General features: G+C 44.4%; 1 protein-coding gene across 5 annotated transcripts in view; it reads right to left on the reverse strand.

Annotated features, from left to right (window-relative positions):
* Nucleotides 1-26,196, reverse strand: part of SLC35A3 (solute carrier family 35 member A3) — a 120,623-nt gene extending 94,427 nt beyond the window's left edge. Inside the window, exons 1-2 of one of the 5 annotated variants that reach the window (XM_073643061.1) lie at nt 25,887-26,008; nt 21,118-21,312 (exon numbers count right to left, since the gene is read on the reverse strand). Coding sequence is in view for 1 of the 5 variants with exons in the window: in XM_073643057.1 (XP_073499158.1) it covers nt 24,513-24,608 (96 nt within the window). In the remaining 4 variants the exon portion in view is untranslated. Of the gene's footprint in view, nt 1-21,117; nt 21,313-24,512; nt 24,717-25,886; nt 26,027-26,178 lie in introns of those variants that run through there. The other 4 variants (XM_073643062.1, XM_073643059.1, XM_073643060.1 and 1 more) reach the window with 4 other exon arrangements.
* Nucleotides 26,197-26,653: the final 457 nt, after the last annotated feature.

Below are 26,653 nucleotides of genomic sequence, written 5' to 3' on the forward strand. Positions count from 1 at the left end.
ATCACCTAATCAGAAACACATGAAGTAGAATGAGGTGGACTATGGTTGGAATTCAACTGACACTGGAATGGAATGGCTGTCAGACATGCAGAGATGGGGATTTTTAGAAAACTGTGCAGTGGTCTCTTATATATACACAGCTCTGGGAAAAATTATCTATCTATATACATACACCTCCTCGTTTCCCCGCTGCTCCGGTCTCTGCACATCTCAGCGCAACGGGCGCCATGTAGTGAAGTCATCAATTTGAGAATTATTATTATTTTTTTTTATGGCACCTTCCCTTTAACAGCAGTAGTAATGAAATGGGTGTCCACATTGCTAAAACCCTCCACAATCAGCTGTTCTTGCAAGAGCTACTCTTTTAATTAAAAAGAAGACTACTGAAAAGGACAGGCTCCACTTATACGACATATGGATGAGGGTAGTCCTGATGAGTTGATCACCCATAGGAGTACAATGCTTGGCTAGCTCTGTCAGTCCCGTAAAAAAAAATGCATGGAGGAAAACAAAAGTATTTTCATGATGGGACTATTGTTTTGGTGAAACAGACTAGTTCAGTCAAAAGACTCAGTAGGAATTGTTTTGTATGTTCACACCAGGGTGACTTTTCAAAGCCATTGGCTGAATGTATTTACAAGCCATAATCTCACAGTCAACATTTCTAACATGCCACAAGAGTTTCAAAACTATTGAATTCAAACTTGGCATCACTGTTCACACACAGTTCTAAAATAACTTGATTTTCCCGTTGCTCCTATGGTCTGTGCAGGGACAGAAGTGAATGTACCCTCCATCAGTCACCTGAGCACTACAGATATCAGGTGATTGGTGCAAGGGACAATTCCAGCCCCGGTAAAGAGCACCGCAAGCAGTAGGAAACACTTATTTCACCATTTTAAAATGATCCCTTTGCTCTTGAAAATGTCAAAGTCCAGAAAAACATCTTTAAAGAAGTTGTCCAGCACTTTATTCCCCCGGGGCCCCTTAGACTTTTTGTAATTACCTTCTGTCGCTGATAATGCCTGTGAGCGGCGCTATCGGTGGCTGCTCACAGGCATCACGTGACCCAGGCGGGTGCCAGTGATAGCGCCGCTCACAGGCATTATCAGCAACAGAACGTATTTACAATAAGTCTTAGGGGCGCCGGGGGATACATGGGTGGGGGGGGATATAAAGTAGTGGACAATCCCTTTAAAGGGAATGTGTAGCAATTTTTTTTATGTTTGGAATTTGTTAAAAAGTTAAAGTGTATAAAATTTATATATTTATTAATTTTTATTTGCTGGTTTATAACTGTCTGAGCATGACACATCAACATAGCAAATACAGCAGCCACAGGGCATAGCACACTAGAGTCCAGACAGGATATCCCAAACTATGACTATATCAGCTGTGAACTGGACATGCTCCCTGGCGTACCCAGTGCCACTATATTGAAGTCCACCAGTAATTACTGTGATCAGAGCCGAGCCATCAAATCATTGCAGCACTAAGATTACAGTAATTACCTGTGAGCACTCACCAGGTACAGTGACTTCATCAGGTGAGTACACGTTACTGCCACAGTCCTGTTGAGCGCTCACCTGTAATTCCTGTGATCCGAGCACTGCAGCCACAATTATATGACAGCTTTGCTCAGATCTCTGTAAAGACCAGTGACGACTAACTGAACCCTTCTCTAACATTTCCTCCTGTTACAGCAGTTGAAGATCTTAGTATCTGTTCATGGGATCTTCTTTCCCAGGACCAGACACAAATAGGTTTTTAAATAAAGAAACATATGTAGCATTGCTGCACCTTTAAGCCCAGTCTATCAAAGTATAGGTGAAATGTCAAACTGAAAAATGGAAAAAAAAACAATTATGGTATTTTGGTCACCCTACTTCCCTAAAGAAATGCAATAAAAGCAATCCGAACATCATATGTAGTCCAAGTACGCCAGCTCTCCACGGGAATAAAAGAAAAGTCAAAACATAGAAAATAGCAAGACAAGATCATTTTTTCATTTTACAAACTTCTGAATGTCAGGTTTGGTATCGCCATCATACTGACCCGGAAAATCATGTTACTAGGTCAATTTTACCACAAAATTAATGCTGTAACAGCAAATCCCACCCATCCAAAAAAAAAAAAGAAGTAGGAATTGTGTTTTTTTCACTGCTGGGAGGGACTACATTTAATTTTTAAGTTAACAGGAAAGCTAGTATTGGCAGTGCCAGCCGTCCTCTGTGACATTGCTCACATCTTGGTATTACATTGCAGTCACCAACAAAATGTCCCTGCACTGTGATCCTCAGCTTCATCCTCACTTACCCTTTTGCAAACGGCCAGAAGGGTGGGGTGGGGGGGGGGGGGGGGGAAGTGACATCACACATGGAGCATAGCCCACCCGCATTCACTGCAGTAGATGGCTATACACTAGATTTTCATGGCAAATAGCAGCTGCTCCCCCTAGTGCTTGAAAGGTGAAAATATCAAAACTTATAACTAGTGTTGATTGAGCGATACCTTCCGATATCGGGAAATATCGGATCGGATCGGACCAATACCCAAACAATATCGGATATCGCCGATTCCGAAACCGGAAACCAATGCAAGTCAATGGGACACAAATATCGGAATGAAAATAAACCCTTTCTTTCCTTGTAGGTTAATTCTACATGAAGGAAAACAACTAAGAATAATGTAGAATGTATTACATGAAAAGCCGGCAATTCAGCAGCGGCATACACCGGTACCCGACAATTTACAACAGAAAGAATAGAGCTTCACACATAGATTAGATAGATAGAAACATGTCAGTCACATATATATGAAGTACAGTGACAGTGTTGATTACTGTACTTGTCATTTAGTGTTAAAATAAAGGATTTATTAAAAAAAAAAAAATTGGCATGGGGTTCCCCGTAATTTTAGTCTCTAGCGGAGGTTAAGCAGACGGCTGGGGCAGATGTTTGAAGCCTGGGAAAGGGGTAATACCCACGGAGCTTCCCAGGCTACTAATATCAGCCCCCAGCTGAATACCTAGCCTTTACTAGCTATTAAAATGGGGGACCCCCCAAAAAAAAATGACGTGGGGTCCCCCCTATTTTAATAGCTAGCAAAGGCTAGGAAGGGTGCCATGAATATTGGCCACCTCCCAGACTAGAAACACAAGCAGTCAGCCGCCCCAGAAATGGCACATAGAAGCGCCATCTTCTGGCGCTGTAACCAACTCATCCAGGGCCCTGGTGCGGTGGCTCACTGGGTAATAAAGGGGTTAGGGCCAGCTTGGTATTATCAGCTGGCCCTAAGCCCGAAATTCATGAGGTCACGCCAATATTAGACATGACCGCCATGAATTTCTAGTAAAGTGTTTTAAAAAAAACCACAAACACCCAGAATAAAGTCCTTTAATTGAAATAAACACACAATTTTTTAATGTTCTAAATTAAACCATACTTACCACCACGCCCATTCCAGCTGAAGCCAACGATCTCCTGCAATAAAAGAAAAATAATAAAGCAACCTCATCCTGCATGAGGTGAGCTGAGTTCATTGGACATGACCTCGGCTCATCTTTATGCCGTCACAGCCAGACACTGAGGAGCGCAAGCATGCCTGCGCTTCTCAGTGTCTGCAGCATGGCAGCGTTCTGCTGCGGTCCAGCCTGTCATGTGAATGTAGCAGAGCTGGAGCCGTCCTGGGAACCATGGAAAGGTAAGGATGAGGTTGGCTTATTATTTTACTGCAGGAGATCGTTGGCTTCAGCTGGAATGGGCGTGATGGTAAGTATGGTTTAATTTAGAACAATAAAGAATTGTGTGTTTATTTCAATTAAAGGACTTTATTCTGGGTGTTTGTGTTTTTTTTTTTAACTTTGACTATGGGATTAGTAATGGGGGTGTCTTATAGACACCTCTCCATTACTAACCTGGGTTTGCTGTCAGCTGGCATTATAAGCTGACATCAACCCCAGCCCTATTACCCCACTGCCACCGCTACAGGGCAGTGGGAAGAGCGAGGCTAAGTGCCAGAATTGGCGCATCCTATGGATGCGCCATTTCTGGGGCGGCTGACGGCTGGTGTTTCTAGCCTGGGAGGGGGCCAATATTCATGGCTCCCTTCCTGGGCTATTAATATCAGCCCCCAGCTGTCTGCCTAGCCTTTGCTAGCTATTAAAATAGGGGGGACCCCACGTCATTTTTTTTTGGGGGGGGTCCCCCATTTTAATAGCTAGTAACGGCTAGGTATTCAGCTGGGGGCTCATATTAGTAGCCTGGGAAGCTCAGTGGGAATTACCCCTTTCCCAGGCTTCAAACATCTGCCCCAGCCGTCTGCTTAACCTCCGCTAGAGACTAAAATTACGGGGAACCCCACGCCAATTTTTTTTTTTTTTTTTTTTTTTTTAATAAATACTTTATTTTAACACTAATATGACAAGTACAGTAACCAACACTGTCACTGTACTTCTTATATATCTGACTGACATGTTTCTATCTATCTAATCTGTGTGATTCTCTATTCTTTCTGTTCTAAATGGTCGGGTACCGATGCTGAATTGCCGGCCGGCTTTTTTAAAGAGACGGTGCATGAAAACACTATTATTTTTTTAAATAAATCCTTTAACACTAAATGACAAGTACAGTAAGCTGAGCGCTGCCATCCAGCTTGTCATCCTTCAGAGACACTGCAGAGCGCAGGCATTATGGGAACTTCCGATTCCGGTATTCGATATTCTAAAAGTATCGGAACTCCGATACCGTGAATATCGGTCAATACCCGATATTTCAGTATCAGAATGCTCAACACTACTTATAACGTGTTATAAAATATATAAATTCTATACAGGTGCCTCTCAGTAAATTAGATTATCAAAAAGTTAATATATTTCAGTTCTTCAATACAAAAAGTGAAACTCAGAGTGATTACAAACAGAGTGATCTATTTCAATTGTTTATTTCTGTTAATGTTGATGATTATGGCTTACAGCCAATGAAAACACTAAAGTCATCTCAGTAAATTAAAATAATTAACGAAAAACACCTGCAAAGGCTTCCTAAGTGTTTAAAAAGGTCCCTTAGTCTGTTTCAGTAGGCTCCACAATCATGGGGAAGACTGCTGACTTGACAGATGTCCAGAAGGTAGTCATTGACACACTCCACAAGGAGGGTAAGCCACAAAAGGTCATTGCTAAAGAAGCTGGCTGTTCACTGAATGCTGTATCCAAGCATGTTAATGGAAAGTTGAGTGGAAGGAAAAAGTGTGGTAGAAAAAGGTGCACAAGCAACCAAGATAACCGCAGCCTTGAAAGGATTGTTAAGAAAAGGCCATTCAAAAAATTGGGGGAGATTCACAAGGAGTGGACTGCTGCTAGAGTCATTGCTTCAAGAGCCACCACACACAGACGTATCCAGGACATGTGCTACAAGTGTCGCATTCCTTACGTCAAGCCACTCATGACCAATAGACAACACCAGAAGCGGCTTACCTGGGCCAAGGAGAAAAAGACCTGGACTGTTGCTCAGTGGTCCAAGGTGTTGTTTCAACACTAAGCCCACATTCACATGGTCAGTATTTTACATCAGTATTTGTAAGCCAAAAGCAGCAGTGGAACAATCAGAGAAAAATTATAATAGAAACACGTCACCACTTCTGCATTTATCTCCCACTCCTGGTTTTGGCTTACACATACTGACGTAAATACAAATGAACTGTTGAATGTAGGCCACGTTCACACAAACAAGAGGAGTGCTCACAATCAGACAAAAAAAAAAAAAAAGTGTGACAAAAGGTTTAAAACTGTTTTGTATTACCGTATATGGTCCAACAATCTGGTATTTATGCAAAGATGCAAAAAACGGTCACCAGGCAGTGTCTGCATACGTCCTGATACAAAAGTGCTATCGAGTGCTATTACATTGAGATGATGTGATAGGCCTAGAACTATATATTTTTAGGCACACTTAAAGCTGTAGATATTAGGAAGTTGAACTATCCAGATTGTTTGGGGTTGTGCATTCCAGAGAACAGGTGCAACATGAGAGAAGTCTTGGATACAGGAGTGGGTTGTTTGGTTTATAGAGGATGTTAGTCTTAGATCACTAGCAAAATGGAGAACATGAGTAGGATGTAGACAGATAAGAGTGGATGTAGGTTTGTGTGGCTATGTAGAGAGCTTTGTGGGCAAGTGTGACAAGTTACCTTGTATTCTGCAGCAGATGGGCAACCAGTGCAATGACTGGCACAGGGTGGAGGCATGTGACTAGTGGCTAGAAAGAATAGGACCCTGGCTGCTGCACTCAGGTGAGATTACAGAGAGAAGAGTTTAATGAGAGGTAGACTGATTAATTGAAGCAGTCCCGAGGAGAATGAATCAAATACACGTGTTTTTTTTCCTTGAGGATTTTATACATCTGTGTCACACTGGCCTGGATGCCACAAAATGTATTAAAGCTGTGTCTAAGAGCAAGGGGGAGGTTCTCTAGTCAGGGGAACATTAGCATGCAATGCCTCCTGTCTCAGGCCAGTAGGGGGAGCAGGCTGCCCCTATAAAAGCTGGTGCTGAGGGCAGGGTTAGAGAGAACTGGATGGCCTGTCTCAGCATTGAGACTTGTCCCAGAGCAGAACAGGGACAGACAGTTGCACTGCACCTAAGAGGAAGTGTGGCAGGAGGAGAGCCACAAGCCAGAGACAAGAGGCGAAGAGAGCCTGTCTTGGCAGAAAGAGGACTTAATTTACCAGACTTTGGTGTCTGAGGCTGAGAGGATTCTACATCCTCCAGCAGATAACCAGTCCGCAAGGGACTGTATATTCCTTGGCCTAAGAAGCCAGGAGGCCCTGCCACAACAGAAGGGACCAGCAGAGCCGTACAAGGCTGGGAGCAGAAAGGAACCCACGTCGCAGGCCATACAGGCGAGAATACACGGAAAGCTCGGAAACGTGGGCTGTTACTCTATAAGGAGGGGATAGCCAGAAGGAGCGCAGAAAGCACGGTAGGCCTACACCCTCACCCTGACCAGGGCCAATTTCCCCGTTGCTCTGAGACATCCAGGTCCCCTCCTAGCCGGGACTGTTTATGGGTCAGTTTACCTGTTTTAGTAAAGACCCTGGACTGCAACTTGTTGTGCTCCTTGCTCCTCCAGCACTATCAGCACCGGGACTCTCACTACCATCACTCCCACCATCCACTACACTGCCCTGGGGCCGCACTCTTCCCGTGGGGAGTCACACCATCCCAGCTGCATATATCAGCCCCAGCGGTCTGCCCTGCAGCGGCGGTTCCTAATGACCGCAAATCCACGGGTGGCGTAGTCGGACAAAACCAACAGCACAAAACGGACTACCACTGGCCTGACCACCCTGAGCCACGGAACCGGGTTGCCTCTACTACTCCCATCGTTCCCCCTATTGCCCGGATCCGAGTGCCCCACGGCCCAGGGGGCGAGTCACATCCAATACAATTCCAGGAGGAAAATCTGCACAAAAGGGCGCATGCACAGATCTGTCCCCAGCCAATTTTCACCTTCGTGACCAGGCCAATTTTTTCAATTCTGACCAGTGTCACTTTATGGAGGTAACAACTCTGGAATGCTTCAACGGATCCCAGTGATTGAGATTGTACTTCATGATAGTGGTAAAATTTGTTTGATCTGACTTGCGTTTATTTGTGAAAATATCAAAAATTTGGGAAAATTTTTTCAAACTTTTAAGTCCTTAAACCAGAGAGTTATGTCACACAAAATAGTTAAGAAATGCCTCTTCCCAAATTTCTACTTTACATCAGCACAATTTTTTAAACATTTTTTTTGCTAGGAAGTTGAGGTTAGAAGGGTTAAAAGTTGATCAGCAAATTTTCCAACAAAATTAACAATTTTTTTTTTTGGGGGTGGGAACCACACCACGTTTGAAGTGACTTTGGGGGGCCTATGTGACAGAAAATACCCAAAAGTGACACAATTTTAAAAACTGCACCCCCCAAAAAAAAAAAAAAAAAGCTAAATCCCACTCAAGTTTATTAACCCTTTATGTGCTTCGCAGGAATTAAAGCAATGTGGAAGGAAAGATGAATCTTTTATTTTTTTCGCACAAAAATGTTGTTTTTAGCCCCAAATTTTGTATTTTCACAAAGTTAACAGGAGAAAATGAACTGTACAATTTGTTGTGCAATTTCTCCTGAGTAAGCCGATGCCCCATTTGTGGTGGAAAACTACTGTTTGGGAGCACAGCAGGGCTTGGAAGGGAAGGAGTACCAATTGACTTTTTGAATGCAAAATTGAATGGAATCTAGAGCGGACGCCATGTCGCATTGAAAAGCCCCTGATGCGCCTAAACAGTGGAAACCCCCACAAGTGACCCCATTTTGGAAACTACACACCTCAAAGAATTTATCTAGAGGTGTGGTGCACAACTTCAACTCACAGGTGCTTCACAGAATTTTATAATGTTGAGCTGTGAAAATAAAAATAAATTTCTCACAAATGTTGGTTTTGCCCCAAATTTCTCATTTTCACAAGGGTAAGGCTATGTTCACACTAGGCATTTTATATGCAAAATTTTCAGCTGAGGCTTACAGTACCAGAAAAGTCTATGAAATTTCAGAAATCTCATGAACACAGCATGCTTTTTTTGTCCTCAGTATTTTCTTATAAACTCCATGCACTGAGTGTCTTAGGTAAACTATTCCTGAACAATTCACCTCCCTCCACTGTACATTTGAAATTCTGGTTAATATGGTTTCACATACGTCTTGCATTGTGACCTGTGTTCATGCTTCTATGGTGGAAGCAAAGCTGAACTTTTGGATCATGAAAAAACACACCAAAAACTGTTTTTGATGCTTCTTCTATGCTGCCAAGAGAGCAGGTTTTGCTGCAGAAAAAAAAAAAAAAGCAGAAAAAATGTCTAGTGTGAACATAGCCTAACAGGAAAAACTGGACCATATAATTTGTTGTGCAATTTCTCCTGAGTACACTAATACCCCATATGTGGTTGACAACTAACTTTTGAGGCACAGTGTAAAGCTCAGAAGGGAAGAAGTGCCCTATTGGAGTTCAGATTTTGCTGGAATGGTTGGAGGGTGCCATGTCACATTGGTAGAGCCTCTGAGGTGACAGGACAACAGAAACCTTCCATAAGTGACATCGTTTTACAAACTACACCCCCCAATGAAGTCATATAGGGGTGCAGTGAGCATGTTGACACCACATGAGCCTCACAGATCTTTATCCCATTGGGCAGTGAATAATGAATAATTACATTTGTATCTCTAAAATGTTTTTTTTATTTTTTTTAGCCCCAAATTTTTATATGGGCTAATAGGAAAAAAAAAATGGAGGTCTCCAATACCCTACATGTAAATCGGGAACTACTTTTTAGCACTGTCTCAACTCAGAATAATAATTATTATTTATATAGCGCCAACATATATTCCACAGCACTTCACAATTAAGTAGGGACATATACAAACAATACAATGTATCACATTTCAACAGTTACAGGAGGAGTGAGGGCCCTGCTCGCAAGCTTACTTCCCTTCAGAAGGAAAGGAGCACCAAAATTTAGTGCAGATTTTAATTGTTATGGTTTGCGGATGCCATGACCCACTGGTAGAGCCCCTGAGGTGCCAGAACAGCAGAATCCTCCATAAGAGACCACATTTTACAAACTACACCTCTCAATGAATTCATCTAGGGCTGCAGTGATCATGTTGACACCACAGATGTGTCACAGAATTTTATACCATTGGGCAGTGAAGAAGAAATAATTTTTTTAGCCTCAGATTTTACATCTTCACATGGAGAAACGGATAAAAATGCCATCAAAATTTGTCACAATTTTTGTTGAATGTGGCAATACCCTACGAGGCTGTACAGTAGTGCTTCTCGAAAGAGAAGGCGCGCCATTTGCCTCTTGGAGCAGATTTTCCTAGAATAGTTTGTGGACTCCAAATGCAGAGCCCCTAAGTGCTAGGAGAGCAGAATCCCCCCTCAAGTGACCCCATTTTGGAAATTTATATACAGGTGTAGTTATGATTTTGACTCTATGGGTGTTCTCCAGAAACAAGCAGCAGTGGATGTTGCCAAGTGAAAATTGTAAATCTGCCGTTGTAGTGACCAGTACATTATGCCCAGCTTAAGCTTCTGGAGACATACACCCGTAAATTAGGCGGGCTCTCATCACTACAGAAATGGCAAACATGTGGTTTAGGCACAGTGTGTGGCTCTGAAGGGATGGGGCATTTGGCAGCGCAGAATTAGCAAAGTTTCTTGGGGGGGGGGGGGGGGCGCAAGAAGCCATTTTGCTTTTCCAGAGCCACTGTACTAACAGTAACGTAGAAGCCCCTATATTTCCATTAACAGATGACGGACCTGAGTGGGGACTTGCTTTTTTTGTGGATAGATTTGAAGCTTTTGTTGGGAACATTTTACATAACATTTATCCTGCGCTCTACACCGCGTGCAGAATTATTAGGCAAATGCGTATTTTGATCACATGATACTTTTTATACATGTTGTCCTACTCCAAGCTGCATAGGCTTGAGAGCCAACTACCAATTAAGTAAATCTGGTGATGTGCATCTCTGGAATGATGAGGGGTGTTGACTAATGACATCAACACCCTATATAAGGTGTGCTTAATTATAAGGCAACTTCCTTTCCTTTGGCAAAATGGGTCAGAAGAGAGATTTGACGGGCTCTGAAAAGTCCAAAATTGTGAGATGTCTTGCAGAGGGATGCAGCAGTCTTGAAATTTCCAAACTTTTGAAGTGTGATCACCGAACAATCAAGTGTTTCATGGCAAATAGACAACAGGGTCACAAGAAGCGTGTTGGCCAAAAAAGGCGCAAAAAACTGCCCATGAATTGAGGAAAATCAAGCGTGAAGCTGCCAAGATGCCATTCGCCACAAGTTTTGCCATATTTCAGAGCTGCAACGTTACTGGAGTATCAAAAAGCACAAGGTGTGCGATACTCAGGGACATGGCCAAGGTAAGGAAGGCTGAAAAACGACCACCTTTGAACAAGAAACCTAAAATAAAAGGTCAAGAATAGGCCAAGAAGTATCTTAAGACTGATTTTTCAAAGATTTTATGGACTGATGAAATGAGAGTGACTCTTGATGGGCCAGATGGATGGGCCAGAGGTTGGATCAATAAAGGGCAGAGAGCTCCACTCCGACTCAGACGCCAGCAAGGTGGAGGTGGGGTACTGGTATGGGCTGGTATCAAAGATGAACTTGTGGGACCTTTTCGGGTTGAGGATGGAGTGAAGCTCAACTCCCAGACCTACTGCCAGTTTCTGGAAGACCACTTCTTCAAGCAGTGGTACAGGAAGAAGTCGGTATCGTTCAAGAAAAACATGATTTTCATGCAGGACAATGCTCCATCACATGCATCCAACTACTCCACAGTGTGGCTGACCAGTAAAGGTCTAAAAGAAGAAAAAATAATGACATGGCCCCCTTGTTCACCTGATCTGAACCCCATAGAGAACCTGTGGTCCATCATAAAATGTGAGATCTACCGGGAGGGAAAACAGTACACCTCTCGGAACAGTGTCTGGGAGGCTGTGGTGGCGGCTGCACGCAATGTTGATCGAAAACAGATCAAGCAACTGGCAGAATCTATGGATGGAAGGCTGTTGAGTGTCATCATAAAGAAAGGTGGCTATATTGATCACTAATTTTTTTGTTTTTGTATGTCAGAAATGTTTATTTCTAAATTTTGTGCACGGATATCGGTTTACCTGGTGAAAATAAACAAGTGAGATGGGATTATATTTGTTTTTTATTAAGTTGCCTAATAATTCTGCACAGTAATAGTTACCTGCACAAACAGATATCCTCCTAAGATAGCCAAATCTAAAAAAAAAAACCCACTCCAACTTCCAAAAATATTAAGCTTGGATATTTATGAGTCTTTTGGGTTGATTGAGAACATAGTTGTTGATCAATAATAAAAGAGTAGTTACTTACCGGTAACGAAATTTCTCGGAACCCATGACGGCACCACGGAGAGAGGGGATCCGCCCTTCAAGGACAGGAAACCTACAGATAAAAAGGGCGGCACCTCTCTCCCGCATCAGTTGGTTTACAGAGCACCGAGAGGACCGCCAGGTTAGTAACACCAAATATGGCATTTTTATTTATATATATTATATATGTATATATATATATTTTTTTTTTTTTCAGACACACCCTGTGACTAAACAACAGGTAGTAACGATTGTGCACACCCATGTGTAAGAAAAAAGGGGAGGGAATGTACGGGTGCAGTCATGGGTTCCGAGAAATTTCGTTACCGGTAAGTAACTACTCTTTCTCTTTCCCCATGACGGCACCACGGAGAGATTGCAGAGCAGTGAAGATTAGGGAGGGACCACCGCTTCCAGAACCCTTCTGCCAAAGGTAAGATCTGAAGACGATGTTAGATCCAGCCGGTAGTGTTTAAAGAACGTGGAGGGAGAAGACCAGGTCGCCGCTCTACATATCTGTTCGATTGAAGCTCCGGCCTTCTCCGCCCAGGAGGCTGCCACTGCCCTCGTCGAGTGAGCCCTTAAGCCCACCGGCGCTGTTTCCCCGCTTGAGGAATAAGCCAGGGAAATGGCTTCCCTTATCCACCTTGCCAGGGTTCCTTTGGAAGCTTTCTGTCCCTTCCGAGATCCCTGGACGCACACAAAAAGAGCCCTGTCCTTCCTACACTCCCGTGTGGCCTCTAAATATTAAATAATGCACCTCCTGACGTCCAAGGTGTGAAGGGCCTCTTCCCCCTTGTTTTTTGGGGCTGCGCAGAAGGAAGGGAGGGTAACCTCCTGTGACCTGTGAAAAAGGGACCCCACCTTAGGAAGGTACGCAGGGTCGGTCCTAAGCGTCACTCTGTCGTCTAGTATTTGTGTAAAAGGGGGTCCTGCGGATAGTGCTTGGATGTCACTAATGCGGCGAGCCGAGGTGAGGGCTACCAGAAGGGACGTCTTAAGGGACAAGGTTTTAAGGGACGCTTCCCCTAGAGGTTCAAAGGGGCCTCTGGTCAGGGCTGAAAGAACAAGATTTAATTCCCACGGAGGAGCCTTCCGGGAGGGGATGGGCCTGGATCTATGAGATGCTCTGATGAACCTAGAGACCCATCTATCACTTGCCAGGTTGCAGTTATACAGGGCTCCCAGAGCTGCCACCTGAACCTTCAGCGTGCTCATGGCCAACCCCAGCTCCAACCCCCTCTGAAGGAACTCCAGGATGGTAACCACGGGGGCCTCCCCCACTATATCCGTACCTGTAAAGGAAAGGAATTTCTTCCAAGTTTTCCCGTAGAGCCTAGTAGTTACAGGTTTCCTACTCTGCAGCAAGGTAGAGATTAGATTGGGGGAAAACCCTTTATCCCTCAAGAGTGACCTCTCAAATTCCAAGCTGTCAAGTGCAGGTTTGTTACCTGCGGGTGGAGTACTGGACCCTGAGACAGCAGGTCCGGAACTTCCGGAAGGACCCAGGGGTCGGAGACGGACATGATCCTCAGCCAGGAAAACCAAGGCCTTCTTGGCCAGAAAGGGGTGATCAGGATCGCATTCGCCTCGTCTTCCCTGATCTTCCTCAGAACTGCCGGAATGAGAGCAATCGGAGGAAAGGCATATACTAGCTGGTGGCCCCATGGAATCAAAAAAGCGTCTAGTGCTACTGGGTTCCCCCTGGGGTCGATCGAGCAAAACGTGTCCACCTTTTTGTTTTTCCAGTTGGCGAATAGGTCTATACATGGGATTCCCCAAGCCCTCGTGATTTTTTTGAACACTAGCTGGTTCAACTCCCACTCGTCCTGTCTCAACTGGGTCCGGCTTAGGAAGTCCGCCGTGACGTTCATTGACCCTTTTATGTGCAGAGCTGATAAGGACTCTAGATTCCTCTCTGCTACGTGGAGGATGGAGCTTGACGCCTGAAGAAGGGAGATGGACCGGGTACCCCCCTGGTGATTTAGATATGCCACCACTACTCGGTTGTCCGAGAACACTCTCACGTGGTGACCTTTTAACAAGTTTAGAAATTCCAAGAGGCCATACTTCACCGCCAGAAGTTCTTTCATGTTGGAGGAAGAACCTTCCACCCCCTTTGCCCAGACTCCCTGAGCCACTCGGTCCTCTAGATGAGCCCCCCACCCCCTGGGGCTTGCATCTGTCGTCAGAATCTGGGGTGACGGTATTGTCCATGGGACGCCCCTGCCTAGATTTTCTTTGTCCACCATGTTAGGGAAAGTAAAGTTTTTGAGGATAAGGTCAGTCGACCTTCTAAGTGCCCTCTTAGAGATTTTTCCGCCCTCAAAATCTCCCATTGTAAGACCCTGGTGTGCAACTGAGCCCAGCGGACCCCCGGGATGCAGGCAGTCATAGAACCGAGGAGGGACATTGCTCCCCTTAGTGTCATAACCGGATGCTTCCTCACATAGGACACACGGGCTATCATATTTTGGACTTTCTCTTCCGGAAGACGGCATTCCTGACTTCTTGAATCTAACAGGATACCTAAGTATTCCTGTAGCTGAACTGGCTCCACTCTGGATTTTTTTAGATTTAGAAGCCATCCCAAACTTGTCAAAGAATCCATGACTACTGCTAGCTGGTCTTTGCAGTGGCTGAACGAGTTGCCTATAACCAGTAGATCATCCAGGTATGGGACTATCAGGATGTTCCTCTCCCTCAGATGAGCCATGACTTCCGACACCACTTTCGTGAAGACTCTTGGGGCTATTGCTAACCCGAAGGGAAGGGCCCCATACTGGAAGTGTCTGATTGTGCCCCTTATTGGTATAGCTACCCTCAGGAATTTCTGGTAGTCCCTGTGAATGGGGACATGATAGTAGGCGTCTTTTAGGTCTAAGACCGTCATGAAACAGCCTGGAAACAGTAATTTCACACAAGTTTTTATTGACTCCATCTTGAAAGGTTGTATATTTAGAAACTTGTTTAATTTCTTCAGGTTTACGATAGTCCTGAGTGTACCATCCGGTTTTCTCCTGAGGAATAGTGGGGAGTAAAACCCCTCGCCTGCCTCCTGAGCTGAGACCTCCTGCAGGACTGCTCTGTCCACTAGGTCTAGGACTTCCTGTTCTAGAGCCAACTGCTCTACCGCTGAGGACCTTACGGGGGTTACTGTGAAATTTCCTCGGGGAGTGGAGAGGAACTGGAGTTTTAGCCCAGATTTTATCAGGCCCAAAATCCAGCCCACATTTGAAATCTTTTCCCAGGCTGGGAGGAAATGGAGCAGCCTTCCCCCCACCTGGGGCTGCGTTTCATTGGGCGGGCTTCTTGCTGTCACTAAAGGGCCTGTTGAACATAAACCCCTTGGCTTTCTTCTGTCTCCTATCTTCCCACCTGTCCTGATCTTTGGTGGGCCTCTTTCGCATGAATTTTTTGCTCCGAAAATCCTTCCTGAATGATGAACCGGAGAGGACCGGAAATCGTTTTTTGTCATCCCCGGCTTTATCCAGGATGTCATCTAGGGTAGATCCGAACAAAAATTCCCCTTCACACGGGATGGAGCAGTTTGGATTTTGTTTGGAGGTCGCCTGGCCAGCATTTGAGCCATAGGGCCCGTCTAGCTGCATTTGAAAAACTCCCTGCTCTGGCTGCCAGTCTGACTGAGTCGGCTGAGGCGTCCGCCAGAAAAGCCGCTGCGCCTTTCATCACAGGGATGGCCCCTATAATATCCTCCCTTGAAGCCTTGTCTTTTAGCTGAGATTCCAGCTGGTCCAGCCAAACCATCAAGGATCTGGCTGTGCAAGTGGCTGCCACTGCAGGTTTTAACCCCCCCCCCCCTGCCGCTTCCCAGGCTCCTTTCAGAAAGGAGTCCGCTTTTTTGTCCATAGGGTCTTTGAGTACCCCCATGTCTTCAAACGGCAGGGAATATTTTTTAGAGGCTTTGGCTACCGCCACGTCAATTTTTGGCGCTTTATTCCAGAAAGAGCATACAGGGTCCTCAAAGGGGTATTTCCTTTTTGGGGTCAACAACCCTTTTCTCTCTGGCTTCTTCCATTCTCTCTTAATCAGGTCGTGTACCTGATCATTAAGAGGGAAGGATCTCTTTCTTTTCTGACCTAAGCCACTGAACATTATCTCTTGGATGGACTTTTTGGGATGAGGGTCTACAAACCCCATGGTGGACCTAACTGCTTTGATTAAGCTATCTGTTCCGTCTATAGGGAAACAGTTACGACCACCGTCCTCTGAAGATGAGGAAGCAGATGATGAACCGGATGATTCAGATACCGCAACTTCCTCATCTGATTTACTAGACTCTGACTCCGGGGAAAGGTGCCTAGTTTTTTTATGCTTCTCCCCCCCCTTTTGGAGGGATTTAAAGGTATCTTCGACTTGTGATTTTATCAGGGATCTGAGCTCGGTAGCAAACTTAGGGGTCTCCTCACAGATGGTTTGCTCGATGCATGAGCTACATAGTCTCTTTTGCCATGTGGTGGGTAGATCTGCTGCGCAAAGTGCGCAGGCCCTGTTTTTAAACTTCCCCGTGCTCTTCCTTCCCTAAGAAGAAAAGAGAGGGGGGAGGGTCCAAATTACAAGTGAACTTTCACGAAGATCACTTACCGTCTATACGAAAGAGAGAGAGGGAATACCGCATTCGAAGAGGAACCTGCTCTGGTAGCTGGGTCTTTCGCCGAGGCTGATGCCGTGCCGGAATCTTTGCCACGCTGAGAAGACCTGCCGGACCGACCGCTTCCTCCGTCACCTTGAATATGTTGACGCGGAGGGCCGCTGGAGGGTCCTTTCGTGCGTTTCCTCTGAGGCGATGGTGATGGAGATGGTGAGTGGGGGCGCAGGGATTGCACCTCCTGGGGCTCCTGGTCACTCATACTGCTGATTTTCACGTATGCCAGGAAGCATTTTTCCTTTGCTTCCCTGGCAATTTAAGCTATGCAGGTGACCGCCCCCTCCCCCTCCAACACCGATGTGGGGAGCGCCCCCCTCTGGCCAGGGCACCGCTGTGTCCTCCGTGTTAGGCCTTTCCCGCGCGCGCGTTTGAACTCGCCGCTCCTGCGGCCGCGTCACTTCCGGCGCGCGCGCGCACCCGCCCAAACGCCGAATCGCTATCCGGCAAGCATGCGGGGCGCGCGCTGCACAAGGTCCAGACCGTGACCCAGGGCTCAGGCCTACTCCCTACCCGAGCCCTGAGCCTCCTATACTTACCGCCTGGGCCCTCGACGCCACAGGAGACCGCGGCTTGCTTCGCGTCTCCCTGCCACCCTAGAGGCCCGCTGACCCCAGCTGTGGCGCTTCAGGACACCGCACCAGCCGAGGCAGGGAACCCCCGCTGCCTGAGCCGGACTGGTCGGGCCTGGTAAGTAAAATCTTCTTTCTTCTTTTCTTCAGGATTTCATCCGTAGGTCCCTGTCAAGGACAGGAAACCAACTGATGCGGGAGAGAGGTGCCGCCCTTTTTATCTGTAGGTTTCCTGTCCTTGAAGGGCGGATCCCCTCTCTCCGTGGTGCCATCATGGGGAAAGAGAAAATAATCCTCTAAAATACAACTTGCCTAATAATTCTGCACAGTGTACGCTGAGCACTTACATTGGAGTTTTCCAGCTAAATGTCCAAGTGACGCGATTCAGATGAAACCCCCAAAGGATTCATTCACTATAATGAGACAGAAGAGTTACTCTGGACTCAATCTGACCTCTGTTCAGTGTTGCCCTTTTCAGAAGTATACAAAACTGTAGCCGACCGGGCTTTTAAGCACAGCTAAAAAGGATGGACACCGACAGATCATAGGCCAGACAGACAGCGTCCATGGTGTCTCCATCTGCTTCATTAGGCTATGTTCACATGTTGTATTTTTTTTTTGGTGCGTTTTTTAGGTTAATTAAAAGCGGTGTTTTACAGAACCAGCAAAAGCTATGAGATTTCAGGAATCTCATGCACAGTTTTTTTTTTTCTTGACCAAATTGGAAAACTGCTGCCTGTCACTTCTTTCAGCATTTTTTTTTTCACAAATAGAAAGCAATTAGTAAGTGCAAAAACGCAGGCATCATGCTTTGTTGCCTTTTTAGTGAAAAGAACGCAAGTACAGCAGTATGTGAAACCCATTTATTTTTGTGATTTTCCCAAGGTTAAACCATAATGTCTTGGTGTCATCACCTGACAATGGCAGTTTAGGATTAGTACAGTTTAATTAAATTAGTGATGTGTGTAAAAGTAAACATTGGCTGACCAAGGTGTGAAATTGAACATTACCTGATCAACTCAAGGGCCTACCAAAGTGTGATAGTAAACAGTGTCCTACAAACTCAATGCACTGTCAATGTCTTAGGTAAACTATTCCTGACCAATTCACCGCCCCCGCTGTTACATTTGTAATTGTGTATTTTTTAAAGAACTCATGAACTTTTTTTTTTCAGAATAGTCACTCCCCCCCCCTCGAGACATAAAAACCTTTTATCATTAAATAATTTGATCAAATTGCCCTTTTTCCCAAAAATGGTTTTATGGCTTCACATATGTCTTGCATTGGTGACTTGTGTTCATGCTTCTGTGGCAGAAGCAAAAATGGACCTTTGGGATCCTAAAAAAACGCAGCAAAAAACTGATTTTTGTAAGCAGGTTCTTTACTGCCAAAATAGCAGGTTTTGCATGCAGAAAAAAAACGCAACATGTGACCATAGCACAATAGGGAATCTTCTGTCTGAATCATGTATTTCACAGATTTACATTGAAAACCCAAATGTAAGCGCTCAGCGTAGAGCACAGGATAAACAAAGACAGCAGCAAGTCCAATTTAATTTTTTTTTTTTTTTTTTTTTTTTTAAAAACACACACCATTCCTCATGCGGTATAAATGATTTGATGCTTTATCCTTCGGGTCAGTGCAATTACAGTGATACAAGCTTTATATTGTTTTTTTTATGTTTGGCAGCTGTCACACACTAAAATACGCCTTTTTGTTGGCAAAAACAAGTTTTTGCATCACCATATTTTAAGAGCTATAATTTTTCATATTTCTACCCACAGTCATTTAAGAGCTTGTTTTTTGCAGAATGAATTGACGTTTTTATTGATACCATTTTCAGTCAGAGTTTGTTGATCGCTTTCTATTCTGAATTTTGGGAGGCAGAATGAACAAAAACCAGCCATTCAGGAAATTTTTTTTGTTTTTTTGCAGTTCACCATGTGGTAAAACTAATAAGACAGCTTTATTCTTCGGGTCAGTACGATTACAGCGATACCATAGATATTTTTTTTTTATGTTTTGGCGCTTTTTACACAATAAAAACTCATAGAAAAAATAATTATTTTTGCATCGCTTTATTCTGAGAGCTGTAACTTTTTCATTTTTCGGCTGATTGAGCTGTATGGCAGCTTTTTTTTTTTTGCGGGACAAGGTGACGTTTTCAGCAGTACCATTTTTATTTACATTTGTCTTTTTGATCGCATTTTATTCCGTTTTTTGTTCAGAGGTTATGATGAAAAAATATTTTTTTTCACTGAAGGGGTTAACTAGTGTGACAGTTTTATAGGTCGGGTCGTTCTGGATGCGGCAATACCAAATGTGTCCTTTTGTTACATAAAAATACCTATCAATGGGTATTATATGTTATTTTTTTTTACTTTCTTACTTAGTCCCTATATGGGACTTTAACTTTTAGCACTCTGTTCGCTAGTATAATACATTACAATGCTTTATTCCTGTCAGTGCTGCACTGACACAAGCCTCTTAGACAAGAGAGATATATTACTACGACCATTTTACAACACGAAAGTTTGGGCAGCCATTGACTTCTATGGTGTTCTGGTTAAAGTTTGGGTAGAGTTCTGGTACCCAAATCAAACTTTGGAATAAAGTTTGGTTGAACCCGAACTTCCACAGGTCCGCTCATCCCTACTCCTAAATAATGCAATCGATATTGATTGCGGCATTTAGGGGCTTAAACTGCCAGGGGCTGTTTTTCCCCCTCAATATCCACCCCCCACACCCCTTTTTGACAGCTCTGGCTTCATAGAGCCAGAGAAGGGCAGAGATAGAGGGAAAACAAGCAGGTGGGAGGTTTAGATAAATATTTGGCCATGATGTGATGCACCGAGCGCCTGTGCTTGGTTTGAACAGTCATTCTCTGCTGACAGAGTCCCTTTAATGAAGGAAGGCTTCTGTATCAGAGAAGCGGACAGACAATCCCTGCTATTTTGTAGTAATGCTGGTGTGATGTCAGAAGAATGTGTGTATAAATAGTTGTAGTCGGCATAGAGATAGGGCTAAATGTGGTATATGCTGGTGGTTTGTCCAGCAGGCCTGATTAGACATCAAAAAGGAGGGGGACCTAGGACTCAACCCTGAAAACCCAACAGAAGGGAGAAGAGGAAGAACCACCGGCAAGAAACCAAATCACAGCACTCCATTAGGATGTTATTTTTCCAGTGAATTCACTTATGCAAACTTTATTTGCATTAGTGCATGTGCTACTTAAAGGGAATCTGTCAGCAGGTTTTTGCTATGTAACCCGAAGAGAGCATGCTGTAGGGGGTTAAAACACAGATTGCATCCTTGCCTCTCTTATCTAGCTCCATGTTTTCACTTGCAATGATTGTTTTAGCACCTGAAGCTCATCATTGCTGGGACTAGCTGGTCTGACACGCCCCCTCCTGTGATAGGCAGCTCACTGTCTATGGACATTGTATATACAGAGCCTGGTGAGGGCCAGGGCAGCTTCCCCAGCTCCATTTTATTGCTAAATCTAAAAACTGTGTGAGAACAGCTGCACCCAGTAATCCAAGTGGTACATCATTGGATTCAGGGTCTCTCTACATAATGCTGTTCTCAAATGAGGTAGCAAAAACCTGCTGACAAATTCCCTTTAAAGATCACTTTTCACCAAAATGCTGTTTTTCTAGGTGTATCAATTGATAAATCTATTATGCACTATATAACCTCTTTCACATGATAGGATTTTCTTTCAGTATTTAAAAGCAAAAACTAGAAGTGAACATTAGAGCACTATATTGGAAAGGCGTGTACCTCCTCCCTAGTTGGGTATATAAATACCGATGCAAACTACAGCTGTGTGAATATGGTCTTAAGTTGATTTCTTAAATAATCACTCTCCAAGTTTTTTTATTCATTACATGTGTGTACATGTGGTGTATGAATGTACTCACCTACTGCTGCTTTCTTGGGTGTTCAGCGCCGTTCTGTCGCTCTTCTGAGTGAAGCCTCCGCAATTCCGACTAGCCGGCACGCTCTATGGGCGGTGTGTGAGCCGAAAGTCTTTTACAATAAAAGCCTATGGAGCCTTGTTTTGATGTTCCATGGACTTAGGCCCCCTTCAGTATGATACTAGTAAAGGAAAAAAACTGTACTGGTGTCAGTGTTTTGGATCAGTGTGCCGTCACTTTTTTCCGATATGGCTTAAGAAAAATCAATTCCACAGCTTCTCCTATACTTTGCAATGTTAAACACGTACAGCACAGACTGTACACTGATGCCACCCGTCTGCTGTATGTGTTTCACACTGTCCCATAGACTTGTATTGGTTCTTGTCATTTGCGTTTCTGGTAAAAAAACGGACATGTCTCGGTGGTTTGCAGGGACACACAGTCTGTGAAAACCACGGACATATGTGCAGGAGCATAGATTATAATGGGTACGTGTGGTATCTGTGAAAAAACGGATACCACATGTACTGGAAACACTGACATGTGAAGGGGGCCTTACATTGTAAAAGCCACTTCTGGGTCCCGCAGAGCGCAATATGACCCAGAGCGTCTACAGAGCGATGACGTCACGGAGAACAGCAGAACAGCGCTGGACACCAGATATAGCAGCAGTAGCAGTGTATTAATACACTGACACTACATTACATGAGCATCTACACAGATTTAATGAATAAAAAAGCACTCCCATTAAGTTTTTTTTTTTTTTTTTTTTTAAAGAGGATCAGTCACTGCATTTCACAATACAAGTTGCATACAATATTAGGGCTGTTTCACACGTCCTGATCTTTCCGGTACTGGAGAAACCAGTACCAAAGATATCAGTGTCCACCTGTGTGGCATATGTGTGCTGCAACAGGATCACACATCAATGGCGTCTGGGAATCAGCGGTACAGTCAGCGCTGTTCCCAAGCGCCGGGGGGCTGATGGAATCTCATCATTGTCCCCTGCTGGCGCTGTGGTCAGCGCCAGCAGGGGACAAAGTTGAGGGTATAATTCTGCTCCCGATGTCTCCAAAACCCGTCGCTTGGGACTAAAACTAACTGTATCGTCAATTCCCAACTGCCGGTACACATCACACTGATGCCACACGGATGTCACCCATGTGTCAGTGTGCACGTGTGTTGGACGTTTTGCAGCCCGTGCGGCGTGCAAAACACAGACATGTCAGCTTGTATTGCTCATGGACACACAGTCAGTGGAAACACACTGACATTTGCACAGACCCATTCATTTGAATGGGTGTACCTGTGCAAGTGTCTCCAGTATGTGTGAAAACTGTCACCACACATGCTGAAGACACTGACATGTGAAAGGGTCCTTAAACAGATGTCAGAACAAATGAGACTGGTGTATTTACTTTGAAAATCCATGTCGGAATGATTTTCTGAAGTGAAAATGCACAGCGGACTACAATAGCAGAAATATGAATGAGCTTTTTCAGGTTTCATGCACATGCTACTATTATTTGACAGCAGGAAATAACATGTTCTGAGGATTTTTGAATCAGTGGAATGTCAATTTTGGTGGTGAATATATAATTTTTTTTGCGGAGTTTGCCCTCTGCATGATTTGGTTCAGATCTGCTGCGGAAAGTCTCCACGCAACCTTATTCTTCCTAAAAACGTATGAATAAGGCTGGGCGGACAGGCAACATGTTGAAAGATCTAAAACATGAACGTAACTATTTTAGGAGCTGTGATGTTGCCATGAATTTTAAAAAAAAAAGTATATTATATATATATATATATATATATATATATATATATATATATATATATATATATATATATATATATATATATATATATATAGGCAAATCGTAACTAAATCGCATGTGACTTGCAATGAAGTCAATGGCACGCAAGAGGTGTGTGAACAGTGACAGAAAAATGCAACACGATGTGACAGTATAGACTTTCATTTGATGCAATGTTGCATGGGACACTAGTTGGTGTTGCCGTAGCCCAAATTGTCAGTTGCTTGTTACCATTCTCTTAGCCAAAAAGGTTTGTCCGTACACACCTGCCCAGCCATGATATGTATGTGCAAGTGTAGTCAAGCACACAGGACTGGTAACACCCATTTGTCATTCTTCCTACGTTTCCAAAGAGAATAACAGGAAGAGCGCAATGCAGACTTGTAGCAAAGGATGAACCAGAATTTTTACTCTATAGAGAATACATTTGTTAAAGGGGGTCTGTCAGACCAAGCCAACAGTATAAACCAATTACGGAGCCGTGTAAACGATATAACTCCAATATATAAAACACCTCTATTATTCTAATTGTGGTTTCTGTTGTGTGATGATTGACAGTTCTGGCTTGCAGAGAAAGCTCAGGTAAGCCTGCACAGTCACACACCAGGGAAGGAGGTGGAGCAAGAAAAAAACCAGAGGGTGGAACCATGCACTGAGCCTGTTGGCCACACCAAGGGTGCACTGAGCACCAAAATAAATGTGTTTGCTTATACAGTTTCTGCAAAAAGGCGGCAGCAATTACATCACCAAAGGCTGTGATTTTCATGTGCTTACTTTATACTATCGGTTTGTCCAGAGAGAGGACAAATATACTCCAATCCAATAATACTTTAGTATTATGTGCAGCAAATGAGTTGAGAAGTTAGAATGTCAATATCATCTACTAAACTAATGTGCATAATGAAATGCAAGCGAGAGGATTTACGAGGACAAGTAGGAGAGCTTGAGCTAATAGAGTTGTGCAACTGGAGGTTACATTGCACAGTGCCACACACCTAAAATAAAGAGCTAAAACAAAACTGCACAAAGCGAACAGGGTGGAGGGAGGTAAAAGGAGAACTAACAATGCCAAGACTGAATTGTTACTGATCACTAAATGTTAGGGGTTTAAACTGATGCAGAGCCCCTTGTGCTAATGCAAACCAGCAACAAGTAAACACACGCAGGGTTCACATGTGCTGGCACAGAAGTGGTGACGTGTGTCAGGGCAATGGACATCATGCAGTTTACTCTGTAAGAGGGCGAGCAGGGGCCGCTCTGGGGCACCTTCTGCTTCTAAACTGCAGTAATCAGACGCATGTGTAAATGATAGAAATTGCAGCGCATGTAATGCCACCTAGTAGTGTCTGGGGAGATCAGAAATATGTACAGTATATACACACAAACATTATGGGTTGTCAGCACCTGAGACAAGTCAAGCATTGCTTCCTCTGTCCTATTAGTAATAATGCAGGAGTGCCCCTTCAATACCATTACTGCCCCCTTAAACCATATGATGTCTGTGGGCCCTTGAGCCCTCTTAAAAAAAGTATTAATGTCACCCTTCACCACCCCATACAAATAAATAAAGTTAATTCTCACCAAATGCAAAAGACTGAGTGTACTTTTCCTTTTTGCAGAAAGCAGGGCCATTACGGCACCACCTATGCAGGAAGCGGACTTGTAGGCAGTGGGCATACGGCAGCCTGCAGCATGGAGAGTGGTGAGGCAGAGAACCTATGGCACCCCGCTCCACCACGGGATCCCTCTGTATTAGACCACATTCACATGATCAGTATTATACCTCAGTATGTGTAAGCCAAAACCAGGAGTGGAACAATCAGAGGAAAAAGTATAATAGAAACACGTCACCACTTCTGGATTTATCACCCACTCCTGGTTTTGGATTACAAACAAAGAACATGTGAACGTGACCTTAGGCTCATGCTCACATGGACAGAGTTCAAGGTGGTGCCCACCTGGAGATCTGGTACACCCAGCCAGAAGTCCAGGGCTTTTGGACTGCCCCAAATCTCTGGCGCTAGCTGCGTCATAACTACTTTTCTCATAAAGTTTCGCATCCAGGCCAACCACCGTCCCCTCCCCATGCTACCTCACTACATAAACATTACACAGTAATACGATATACACCTGGTAACTCCCCATCACTCTGGCCTGACATCTCTGCAGGAAAGCAAACAGACCCCGATCGCCTGAGCGGTGGTGCATTTTTTATTTTTTCAAAGAATTTTACCTGCTTCTTCTTAACAATCCCTTTAAACAGATCAATGCTACATTCAGCTCTGCTCCTTTGTATGAATGTAGAGATTATCAGTGATCGCAACGGTAAGACAACTCATAGAGCAGACGTGGACCACAAACACTGTACGACCAGTAGTCCTCAGGGGCTGCACGGCTTGTGGAGGACTATTGAGGAGCGTTTCCCATGTAATAGACATGTGCAAGGAGTACACATTAGTTTTGTTCACCTAAATTTACATGAAAATTACTATCTATCAATGTAAAATAACAGGAAATAATGGGGAAAACCTCCAGTGAGTACAATACAATATTATAGGCTGCAACCTGTGCCAGAAGCCAGGCACCACAGCTTTCCACATAGACATGCCTCTGGATGATAGAGAGAGATAGATATATATATATTTATTATACACACGTATATATTCACATACGTGTGAATACATGTGCAGATCTACATGTACACATTATACATACACACACGTATGTACATGTGAATATCTAGGTGTACATATGCATATCTATGTATAGCTATGGTTGTATGCAGTATACAGCGTGTGTAGCACATATATCTATGCATTTAGAGGGAGTGATCAGGATACACCGCTTCTCAGACTGTCAGTGAGGACACATGAATACAGAAACACAATATAAAACTTTCTTTCCAGAGCAGGCAGGAGTGGGGGCTGTGCTCCCCGCAGACATGGACATACTCACTCAGCTCAGACACTCAGCTCCTGTCCTGACTTAGCCTGACACATACACACAGCACTTCCGGGATCCGGCCCCGCCCCCTGCCGGCTACACACAGAACTGCGCGTCACCGTGGCCACGCCCCCGCTCGCTCACGGATGTGTCCCTGTCTGCAGTCCCGGATGTCGCTTCTGTCCCGTCTTTTATAATGGATGTAAATCAGTGACAGTGCGGGGTGTGGAGGGCGGAATGTGGTGTCACGGCCGCCGTCACCGCAGGGTGTGCAGGATAGACCGGCGCGTCAGCATACACTCACCAGCTTCTCCCCTTGTTTGCTATAGTCTCTGTTCAAGTCATGAGCGCGCATTTATCCGCAACATCTGCAGGCAAGGGGCGGATTTATCAAAACTGTTTAACCCCTTAAATACGGCGTTATTCTATTTTATTTCTTTTTGTCTCCAAGAGCCTGAAGTTTTTTATGCAAGACTAATTGTCATTTAGAATGAGAACATGTATTTTACTCACTTATATAGTGCCATTATAGAGTTGGGGGCCACAGTCTGAGCTCACCATCACTTTGTCTTTGGAGTGTGGGAGGAAACCGGAGAACCCGGAGGAAACCCACACAAACACGGGGAGAAGATACAAACTCCTTGCAGATGTTGTCCTTGGTGGGATTTAAACCCTGGACCCCAGCGCTGCAAAGTGCTAACCACTGTGCTGCCCTATATATATAGTACACTGCTAACCACTGAGTCACTGTGCAGCTCTATATATAGTACAGTGCTAAC

Source organism: Phyllobates terribilis, unplaced genomic scaffold (assembly GCF_046119375.1).
Source record: "Phyllobates terribilis strain yellow unplaced genomic scaffold, ASM4611937v1 Scaffold_8__6_contigs__length_399053987, whole genome shotgun sequence".
NCBI classification, from domain to species: Eukaryota; Metazoa; Chordata; class Amphibia; order Anura; family Dendrobatidae; genus Phyllobates; species Phyllobates terribilis.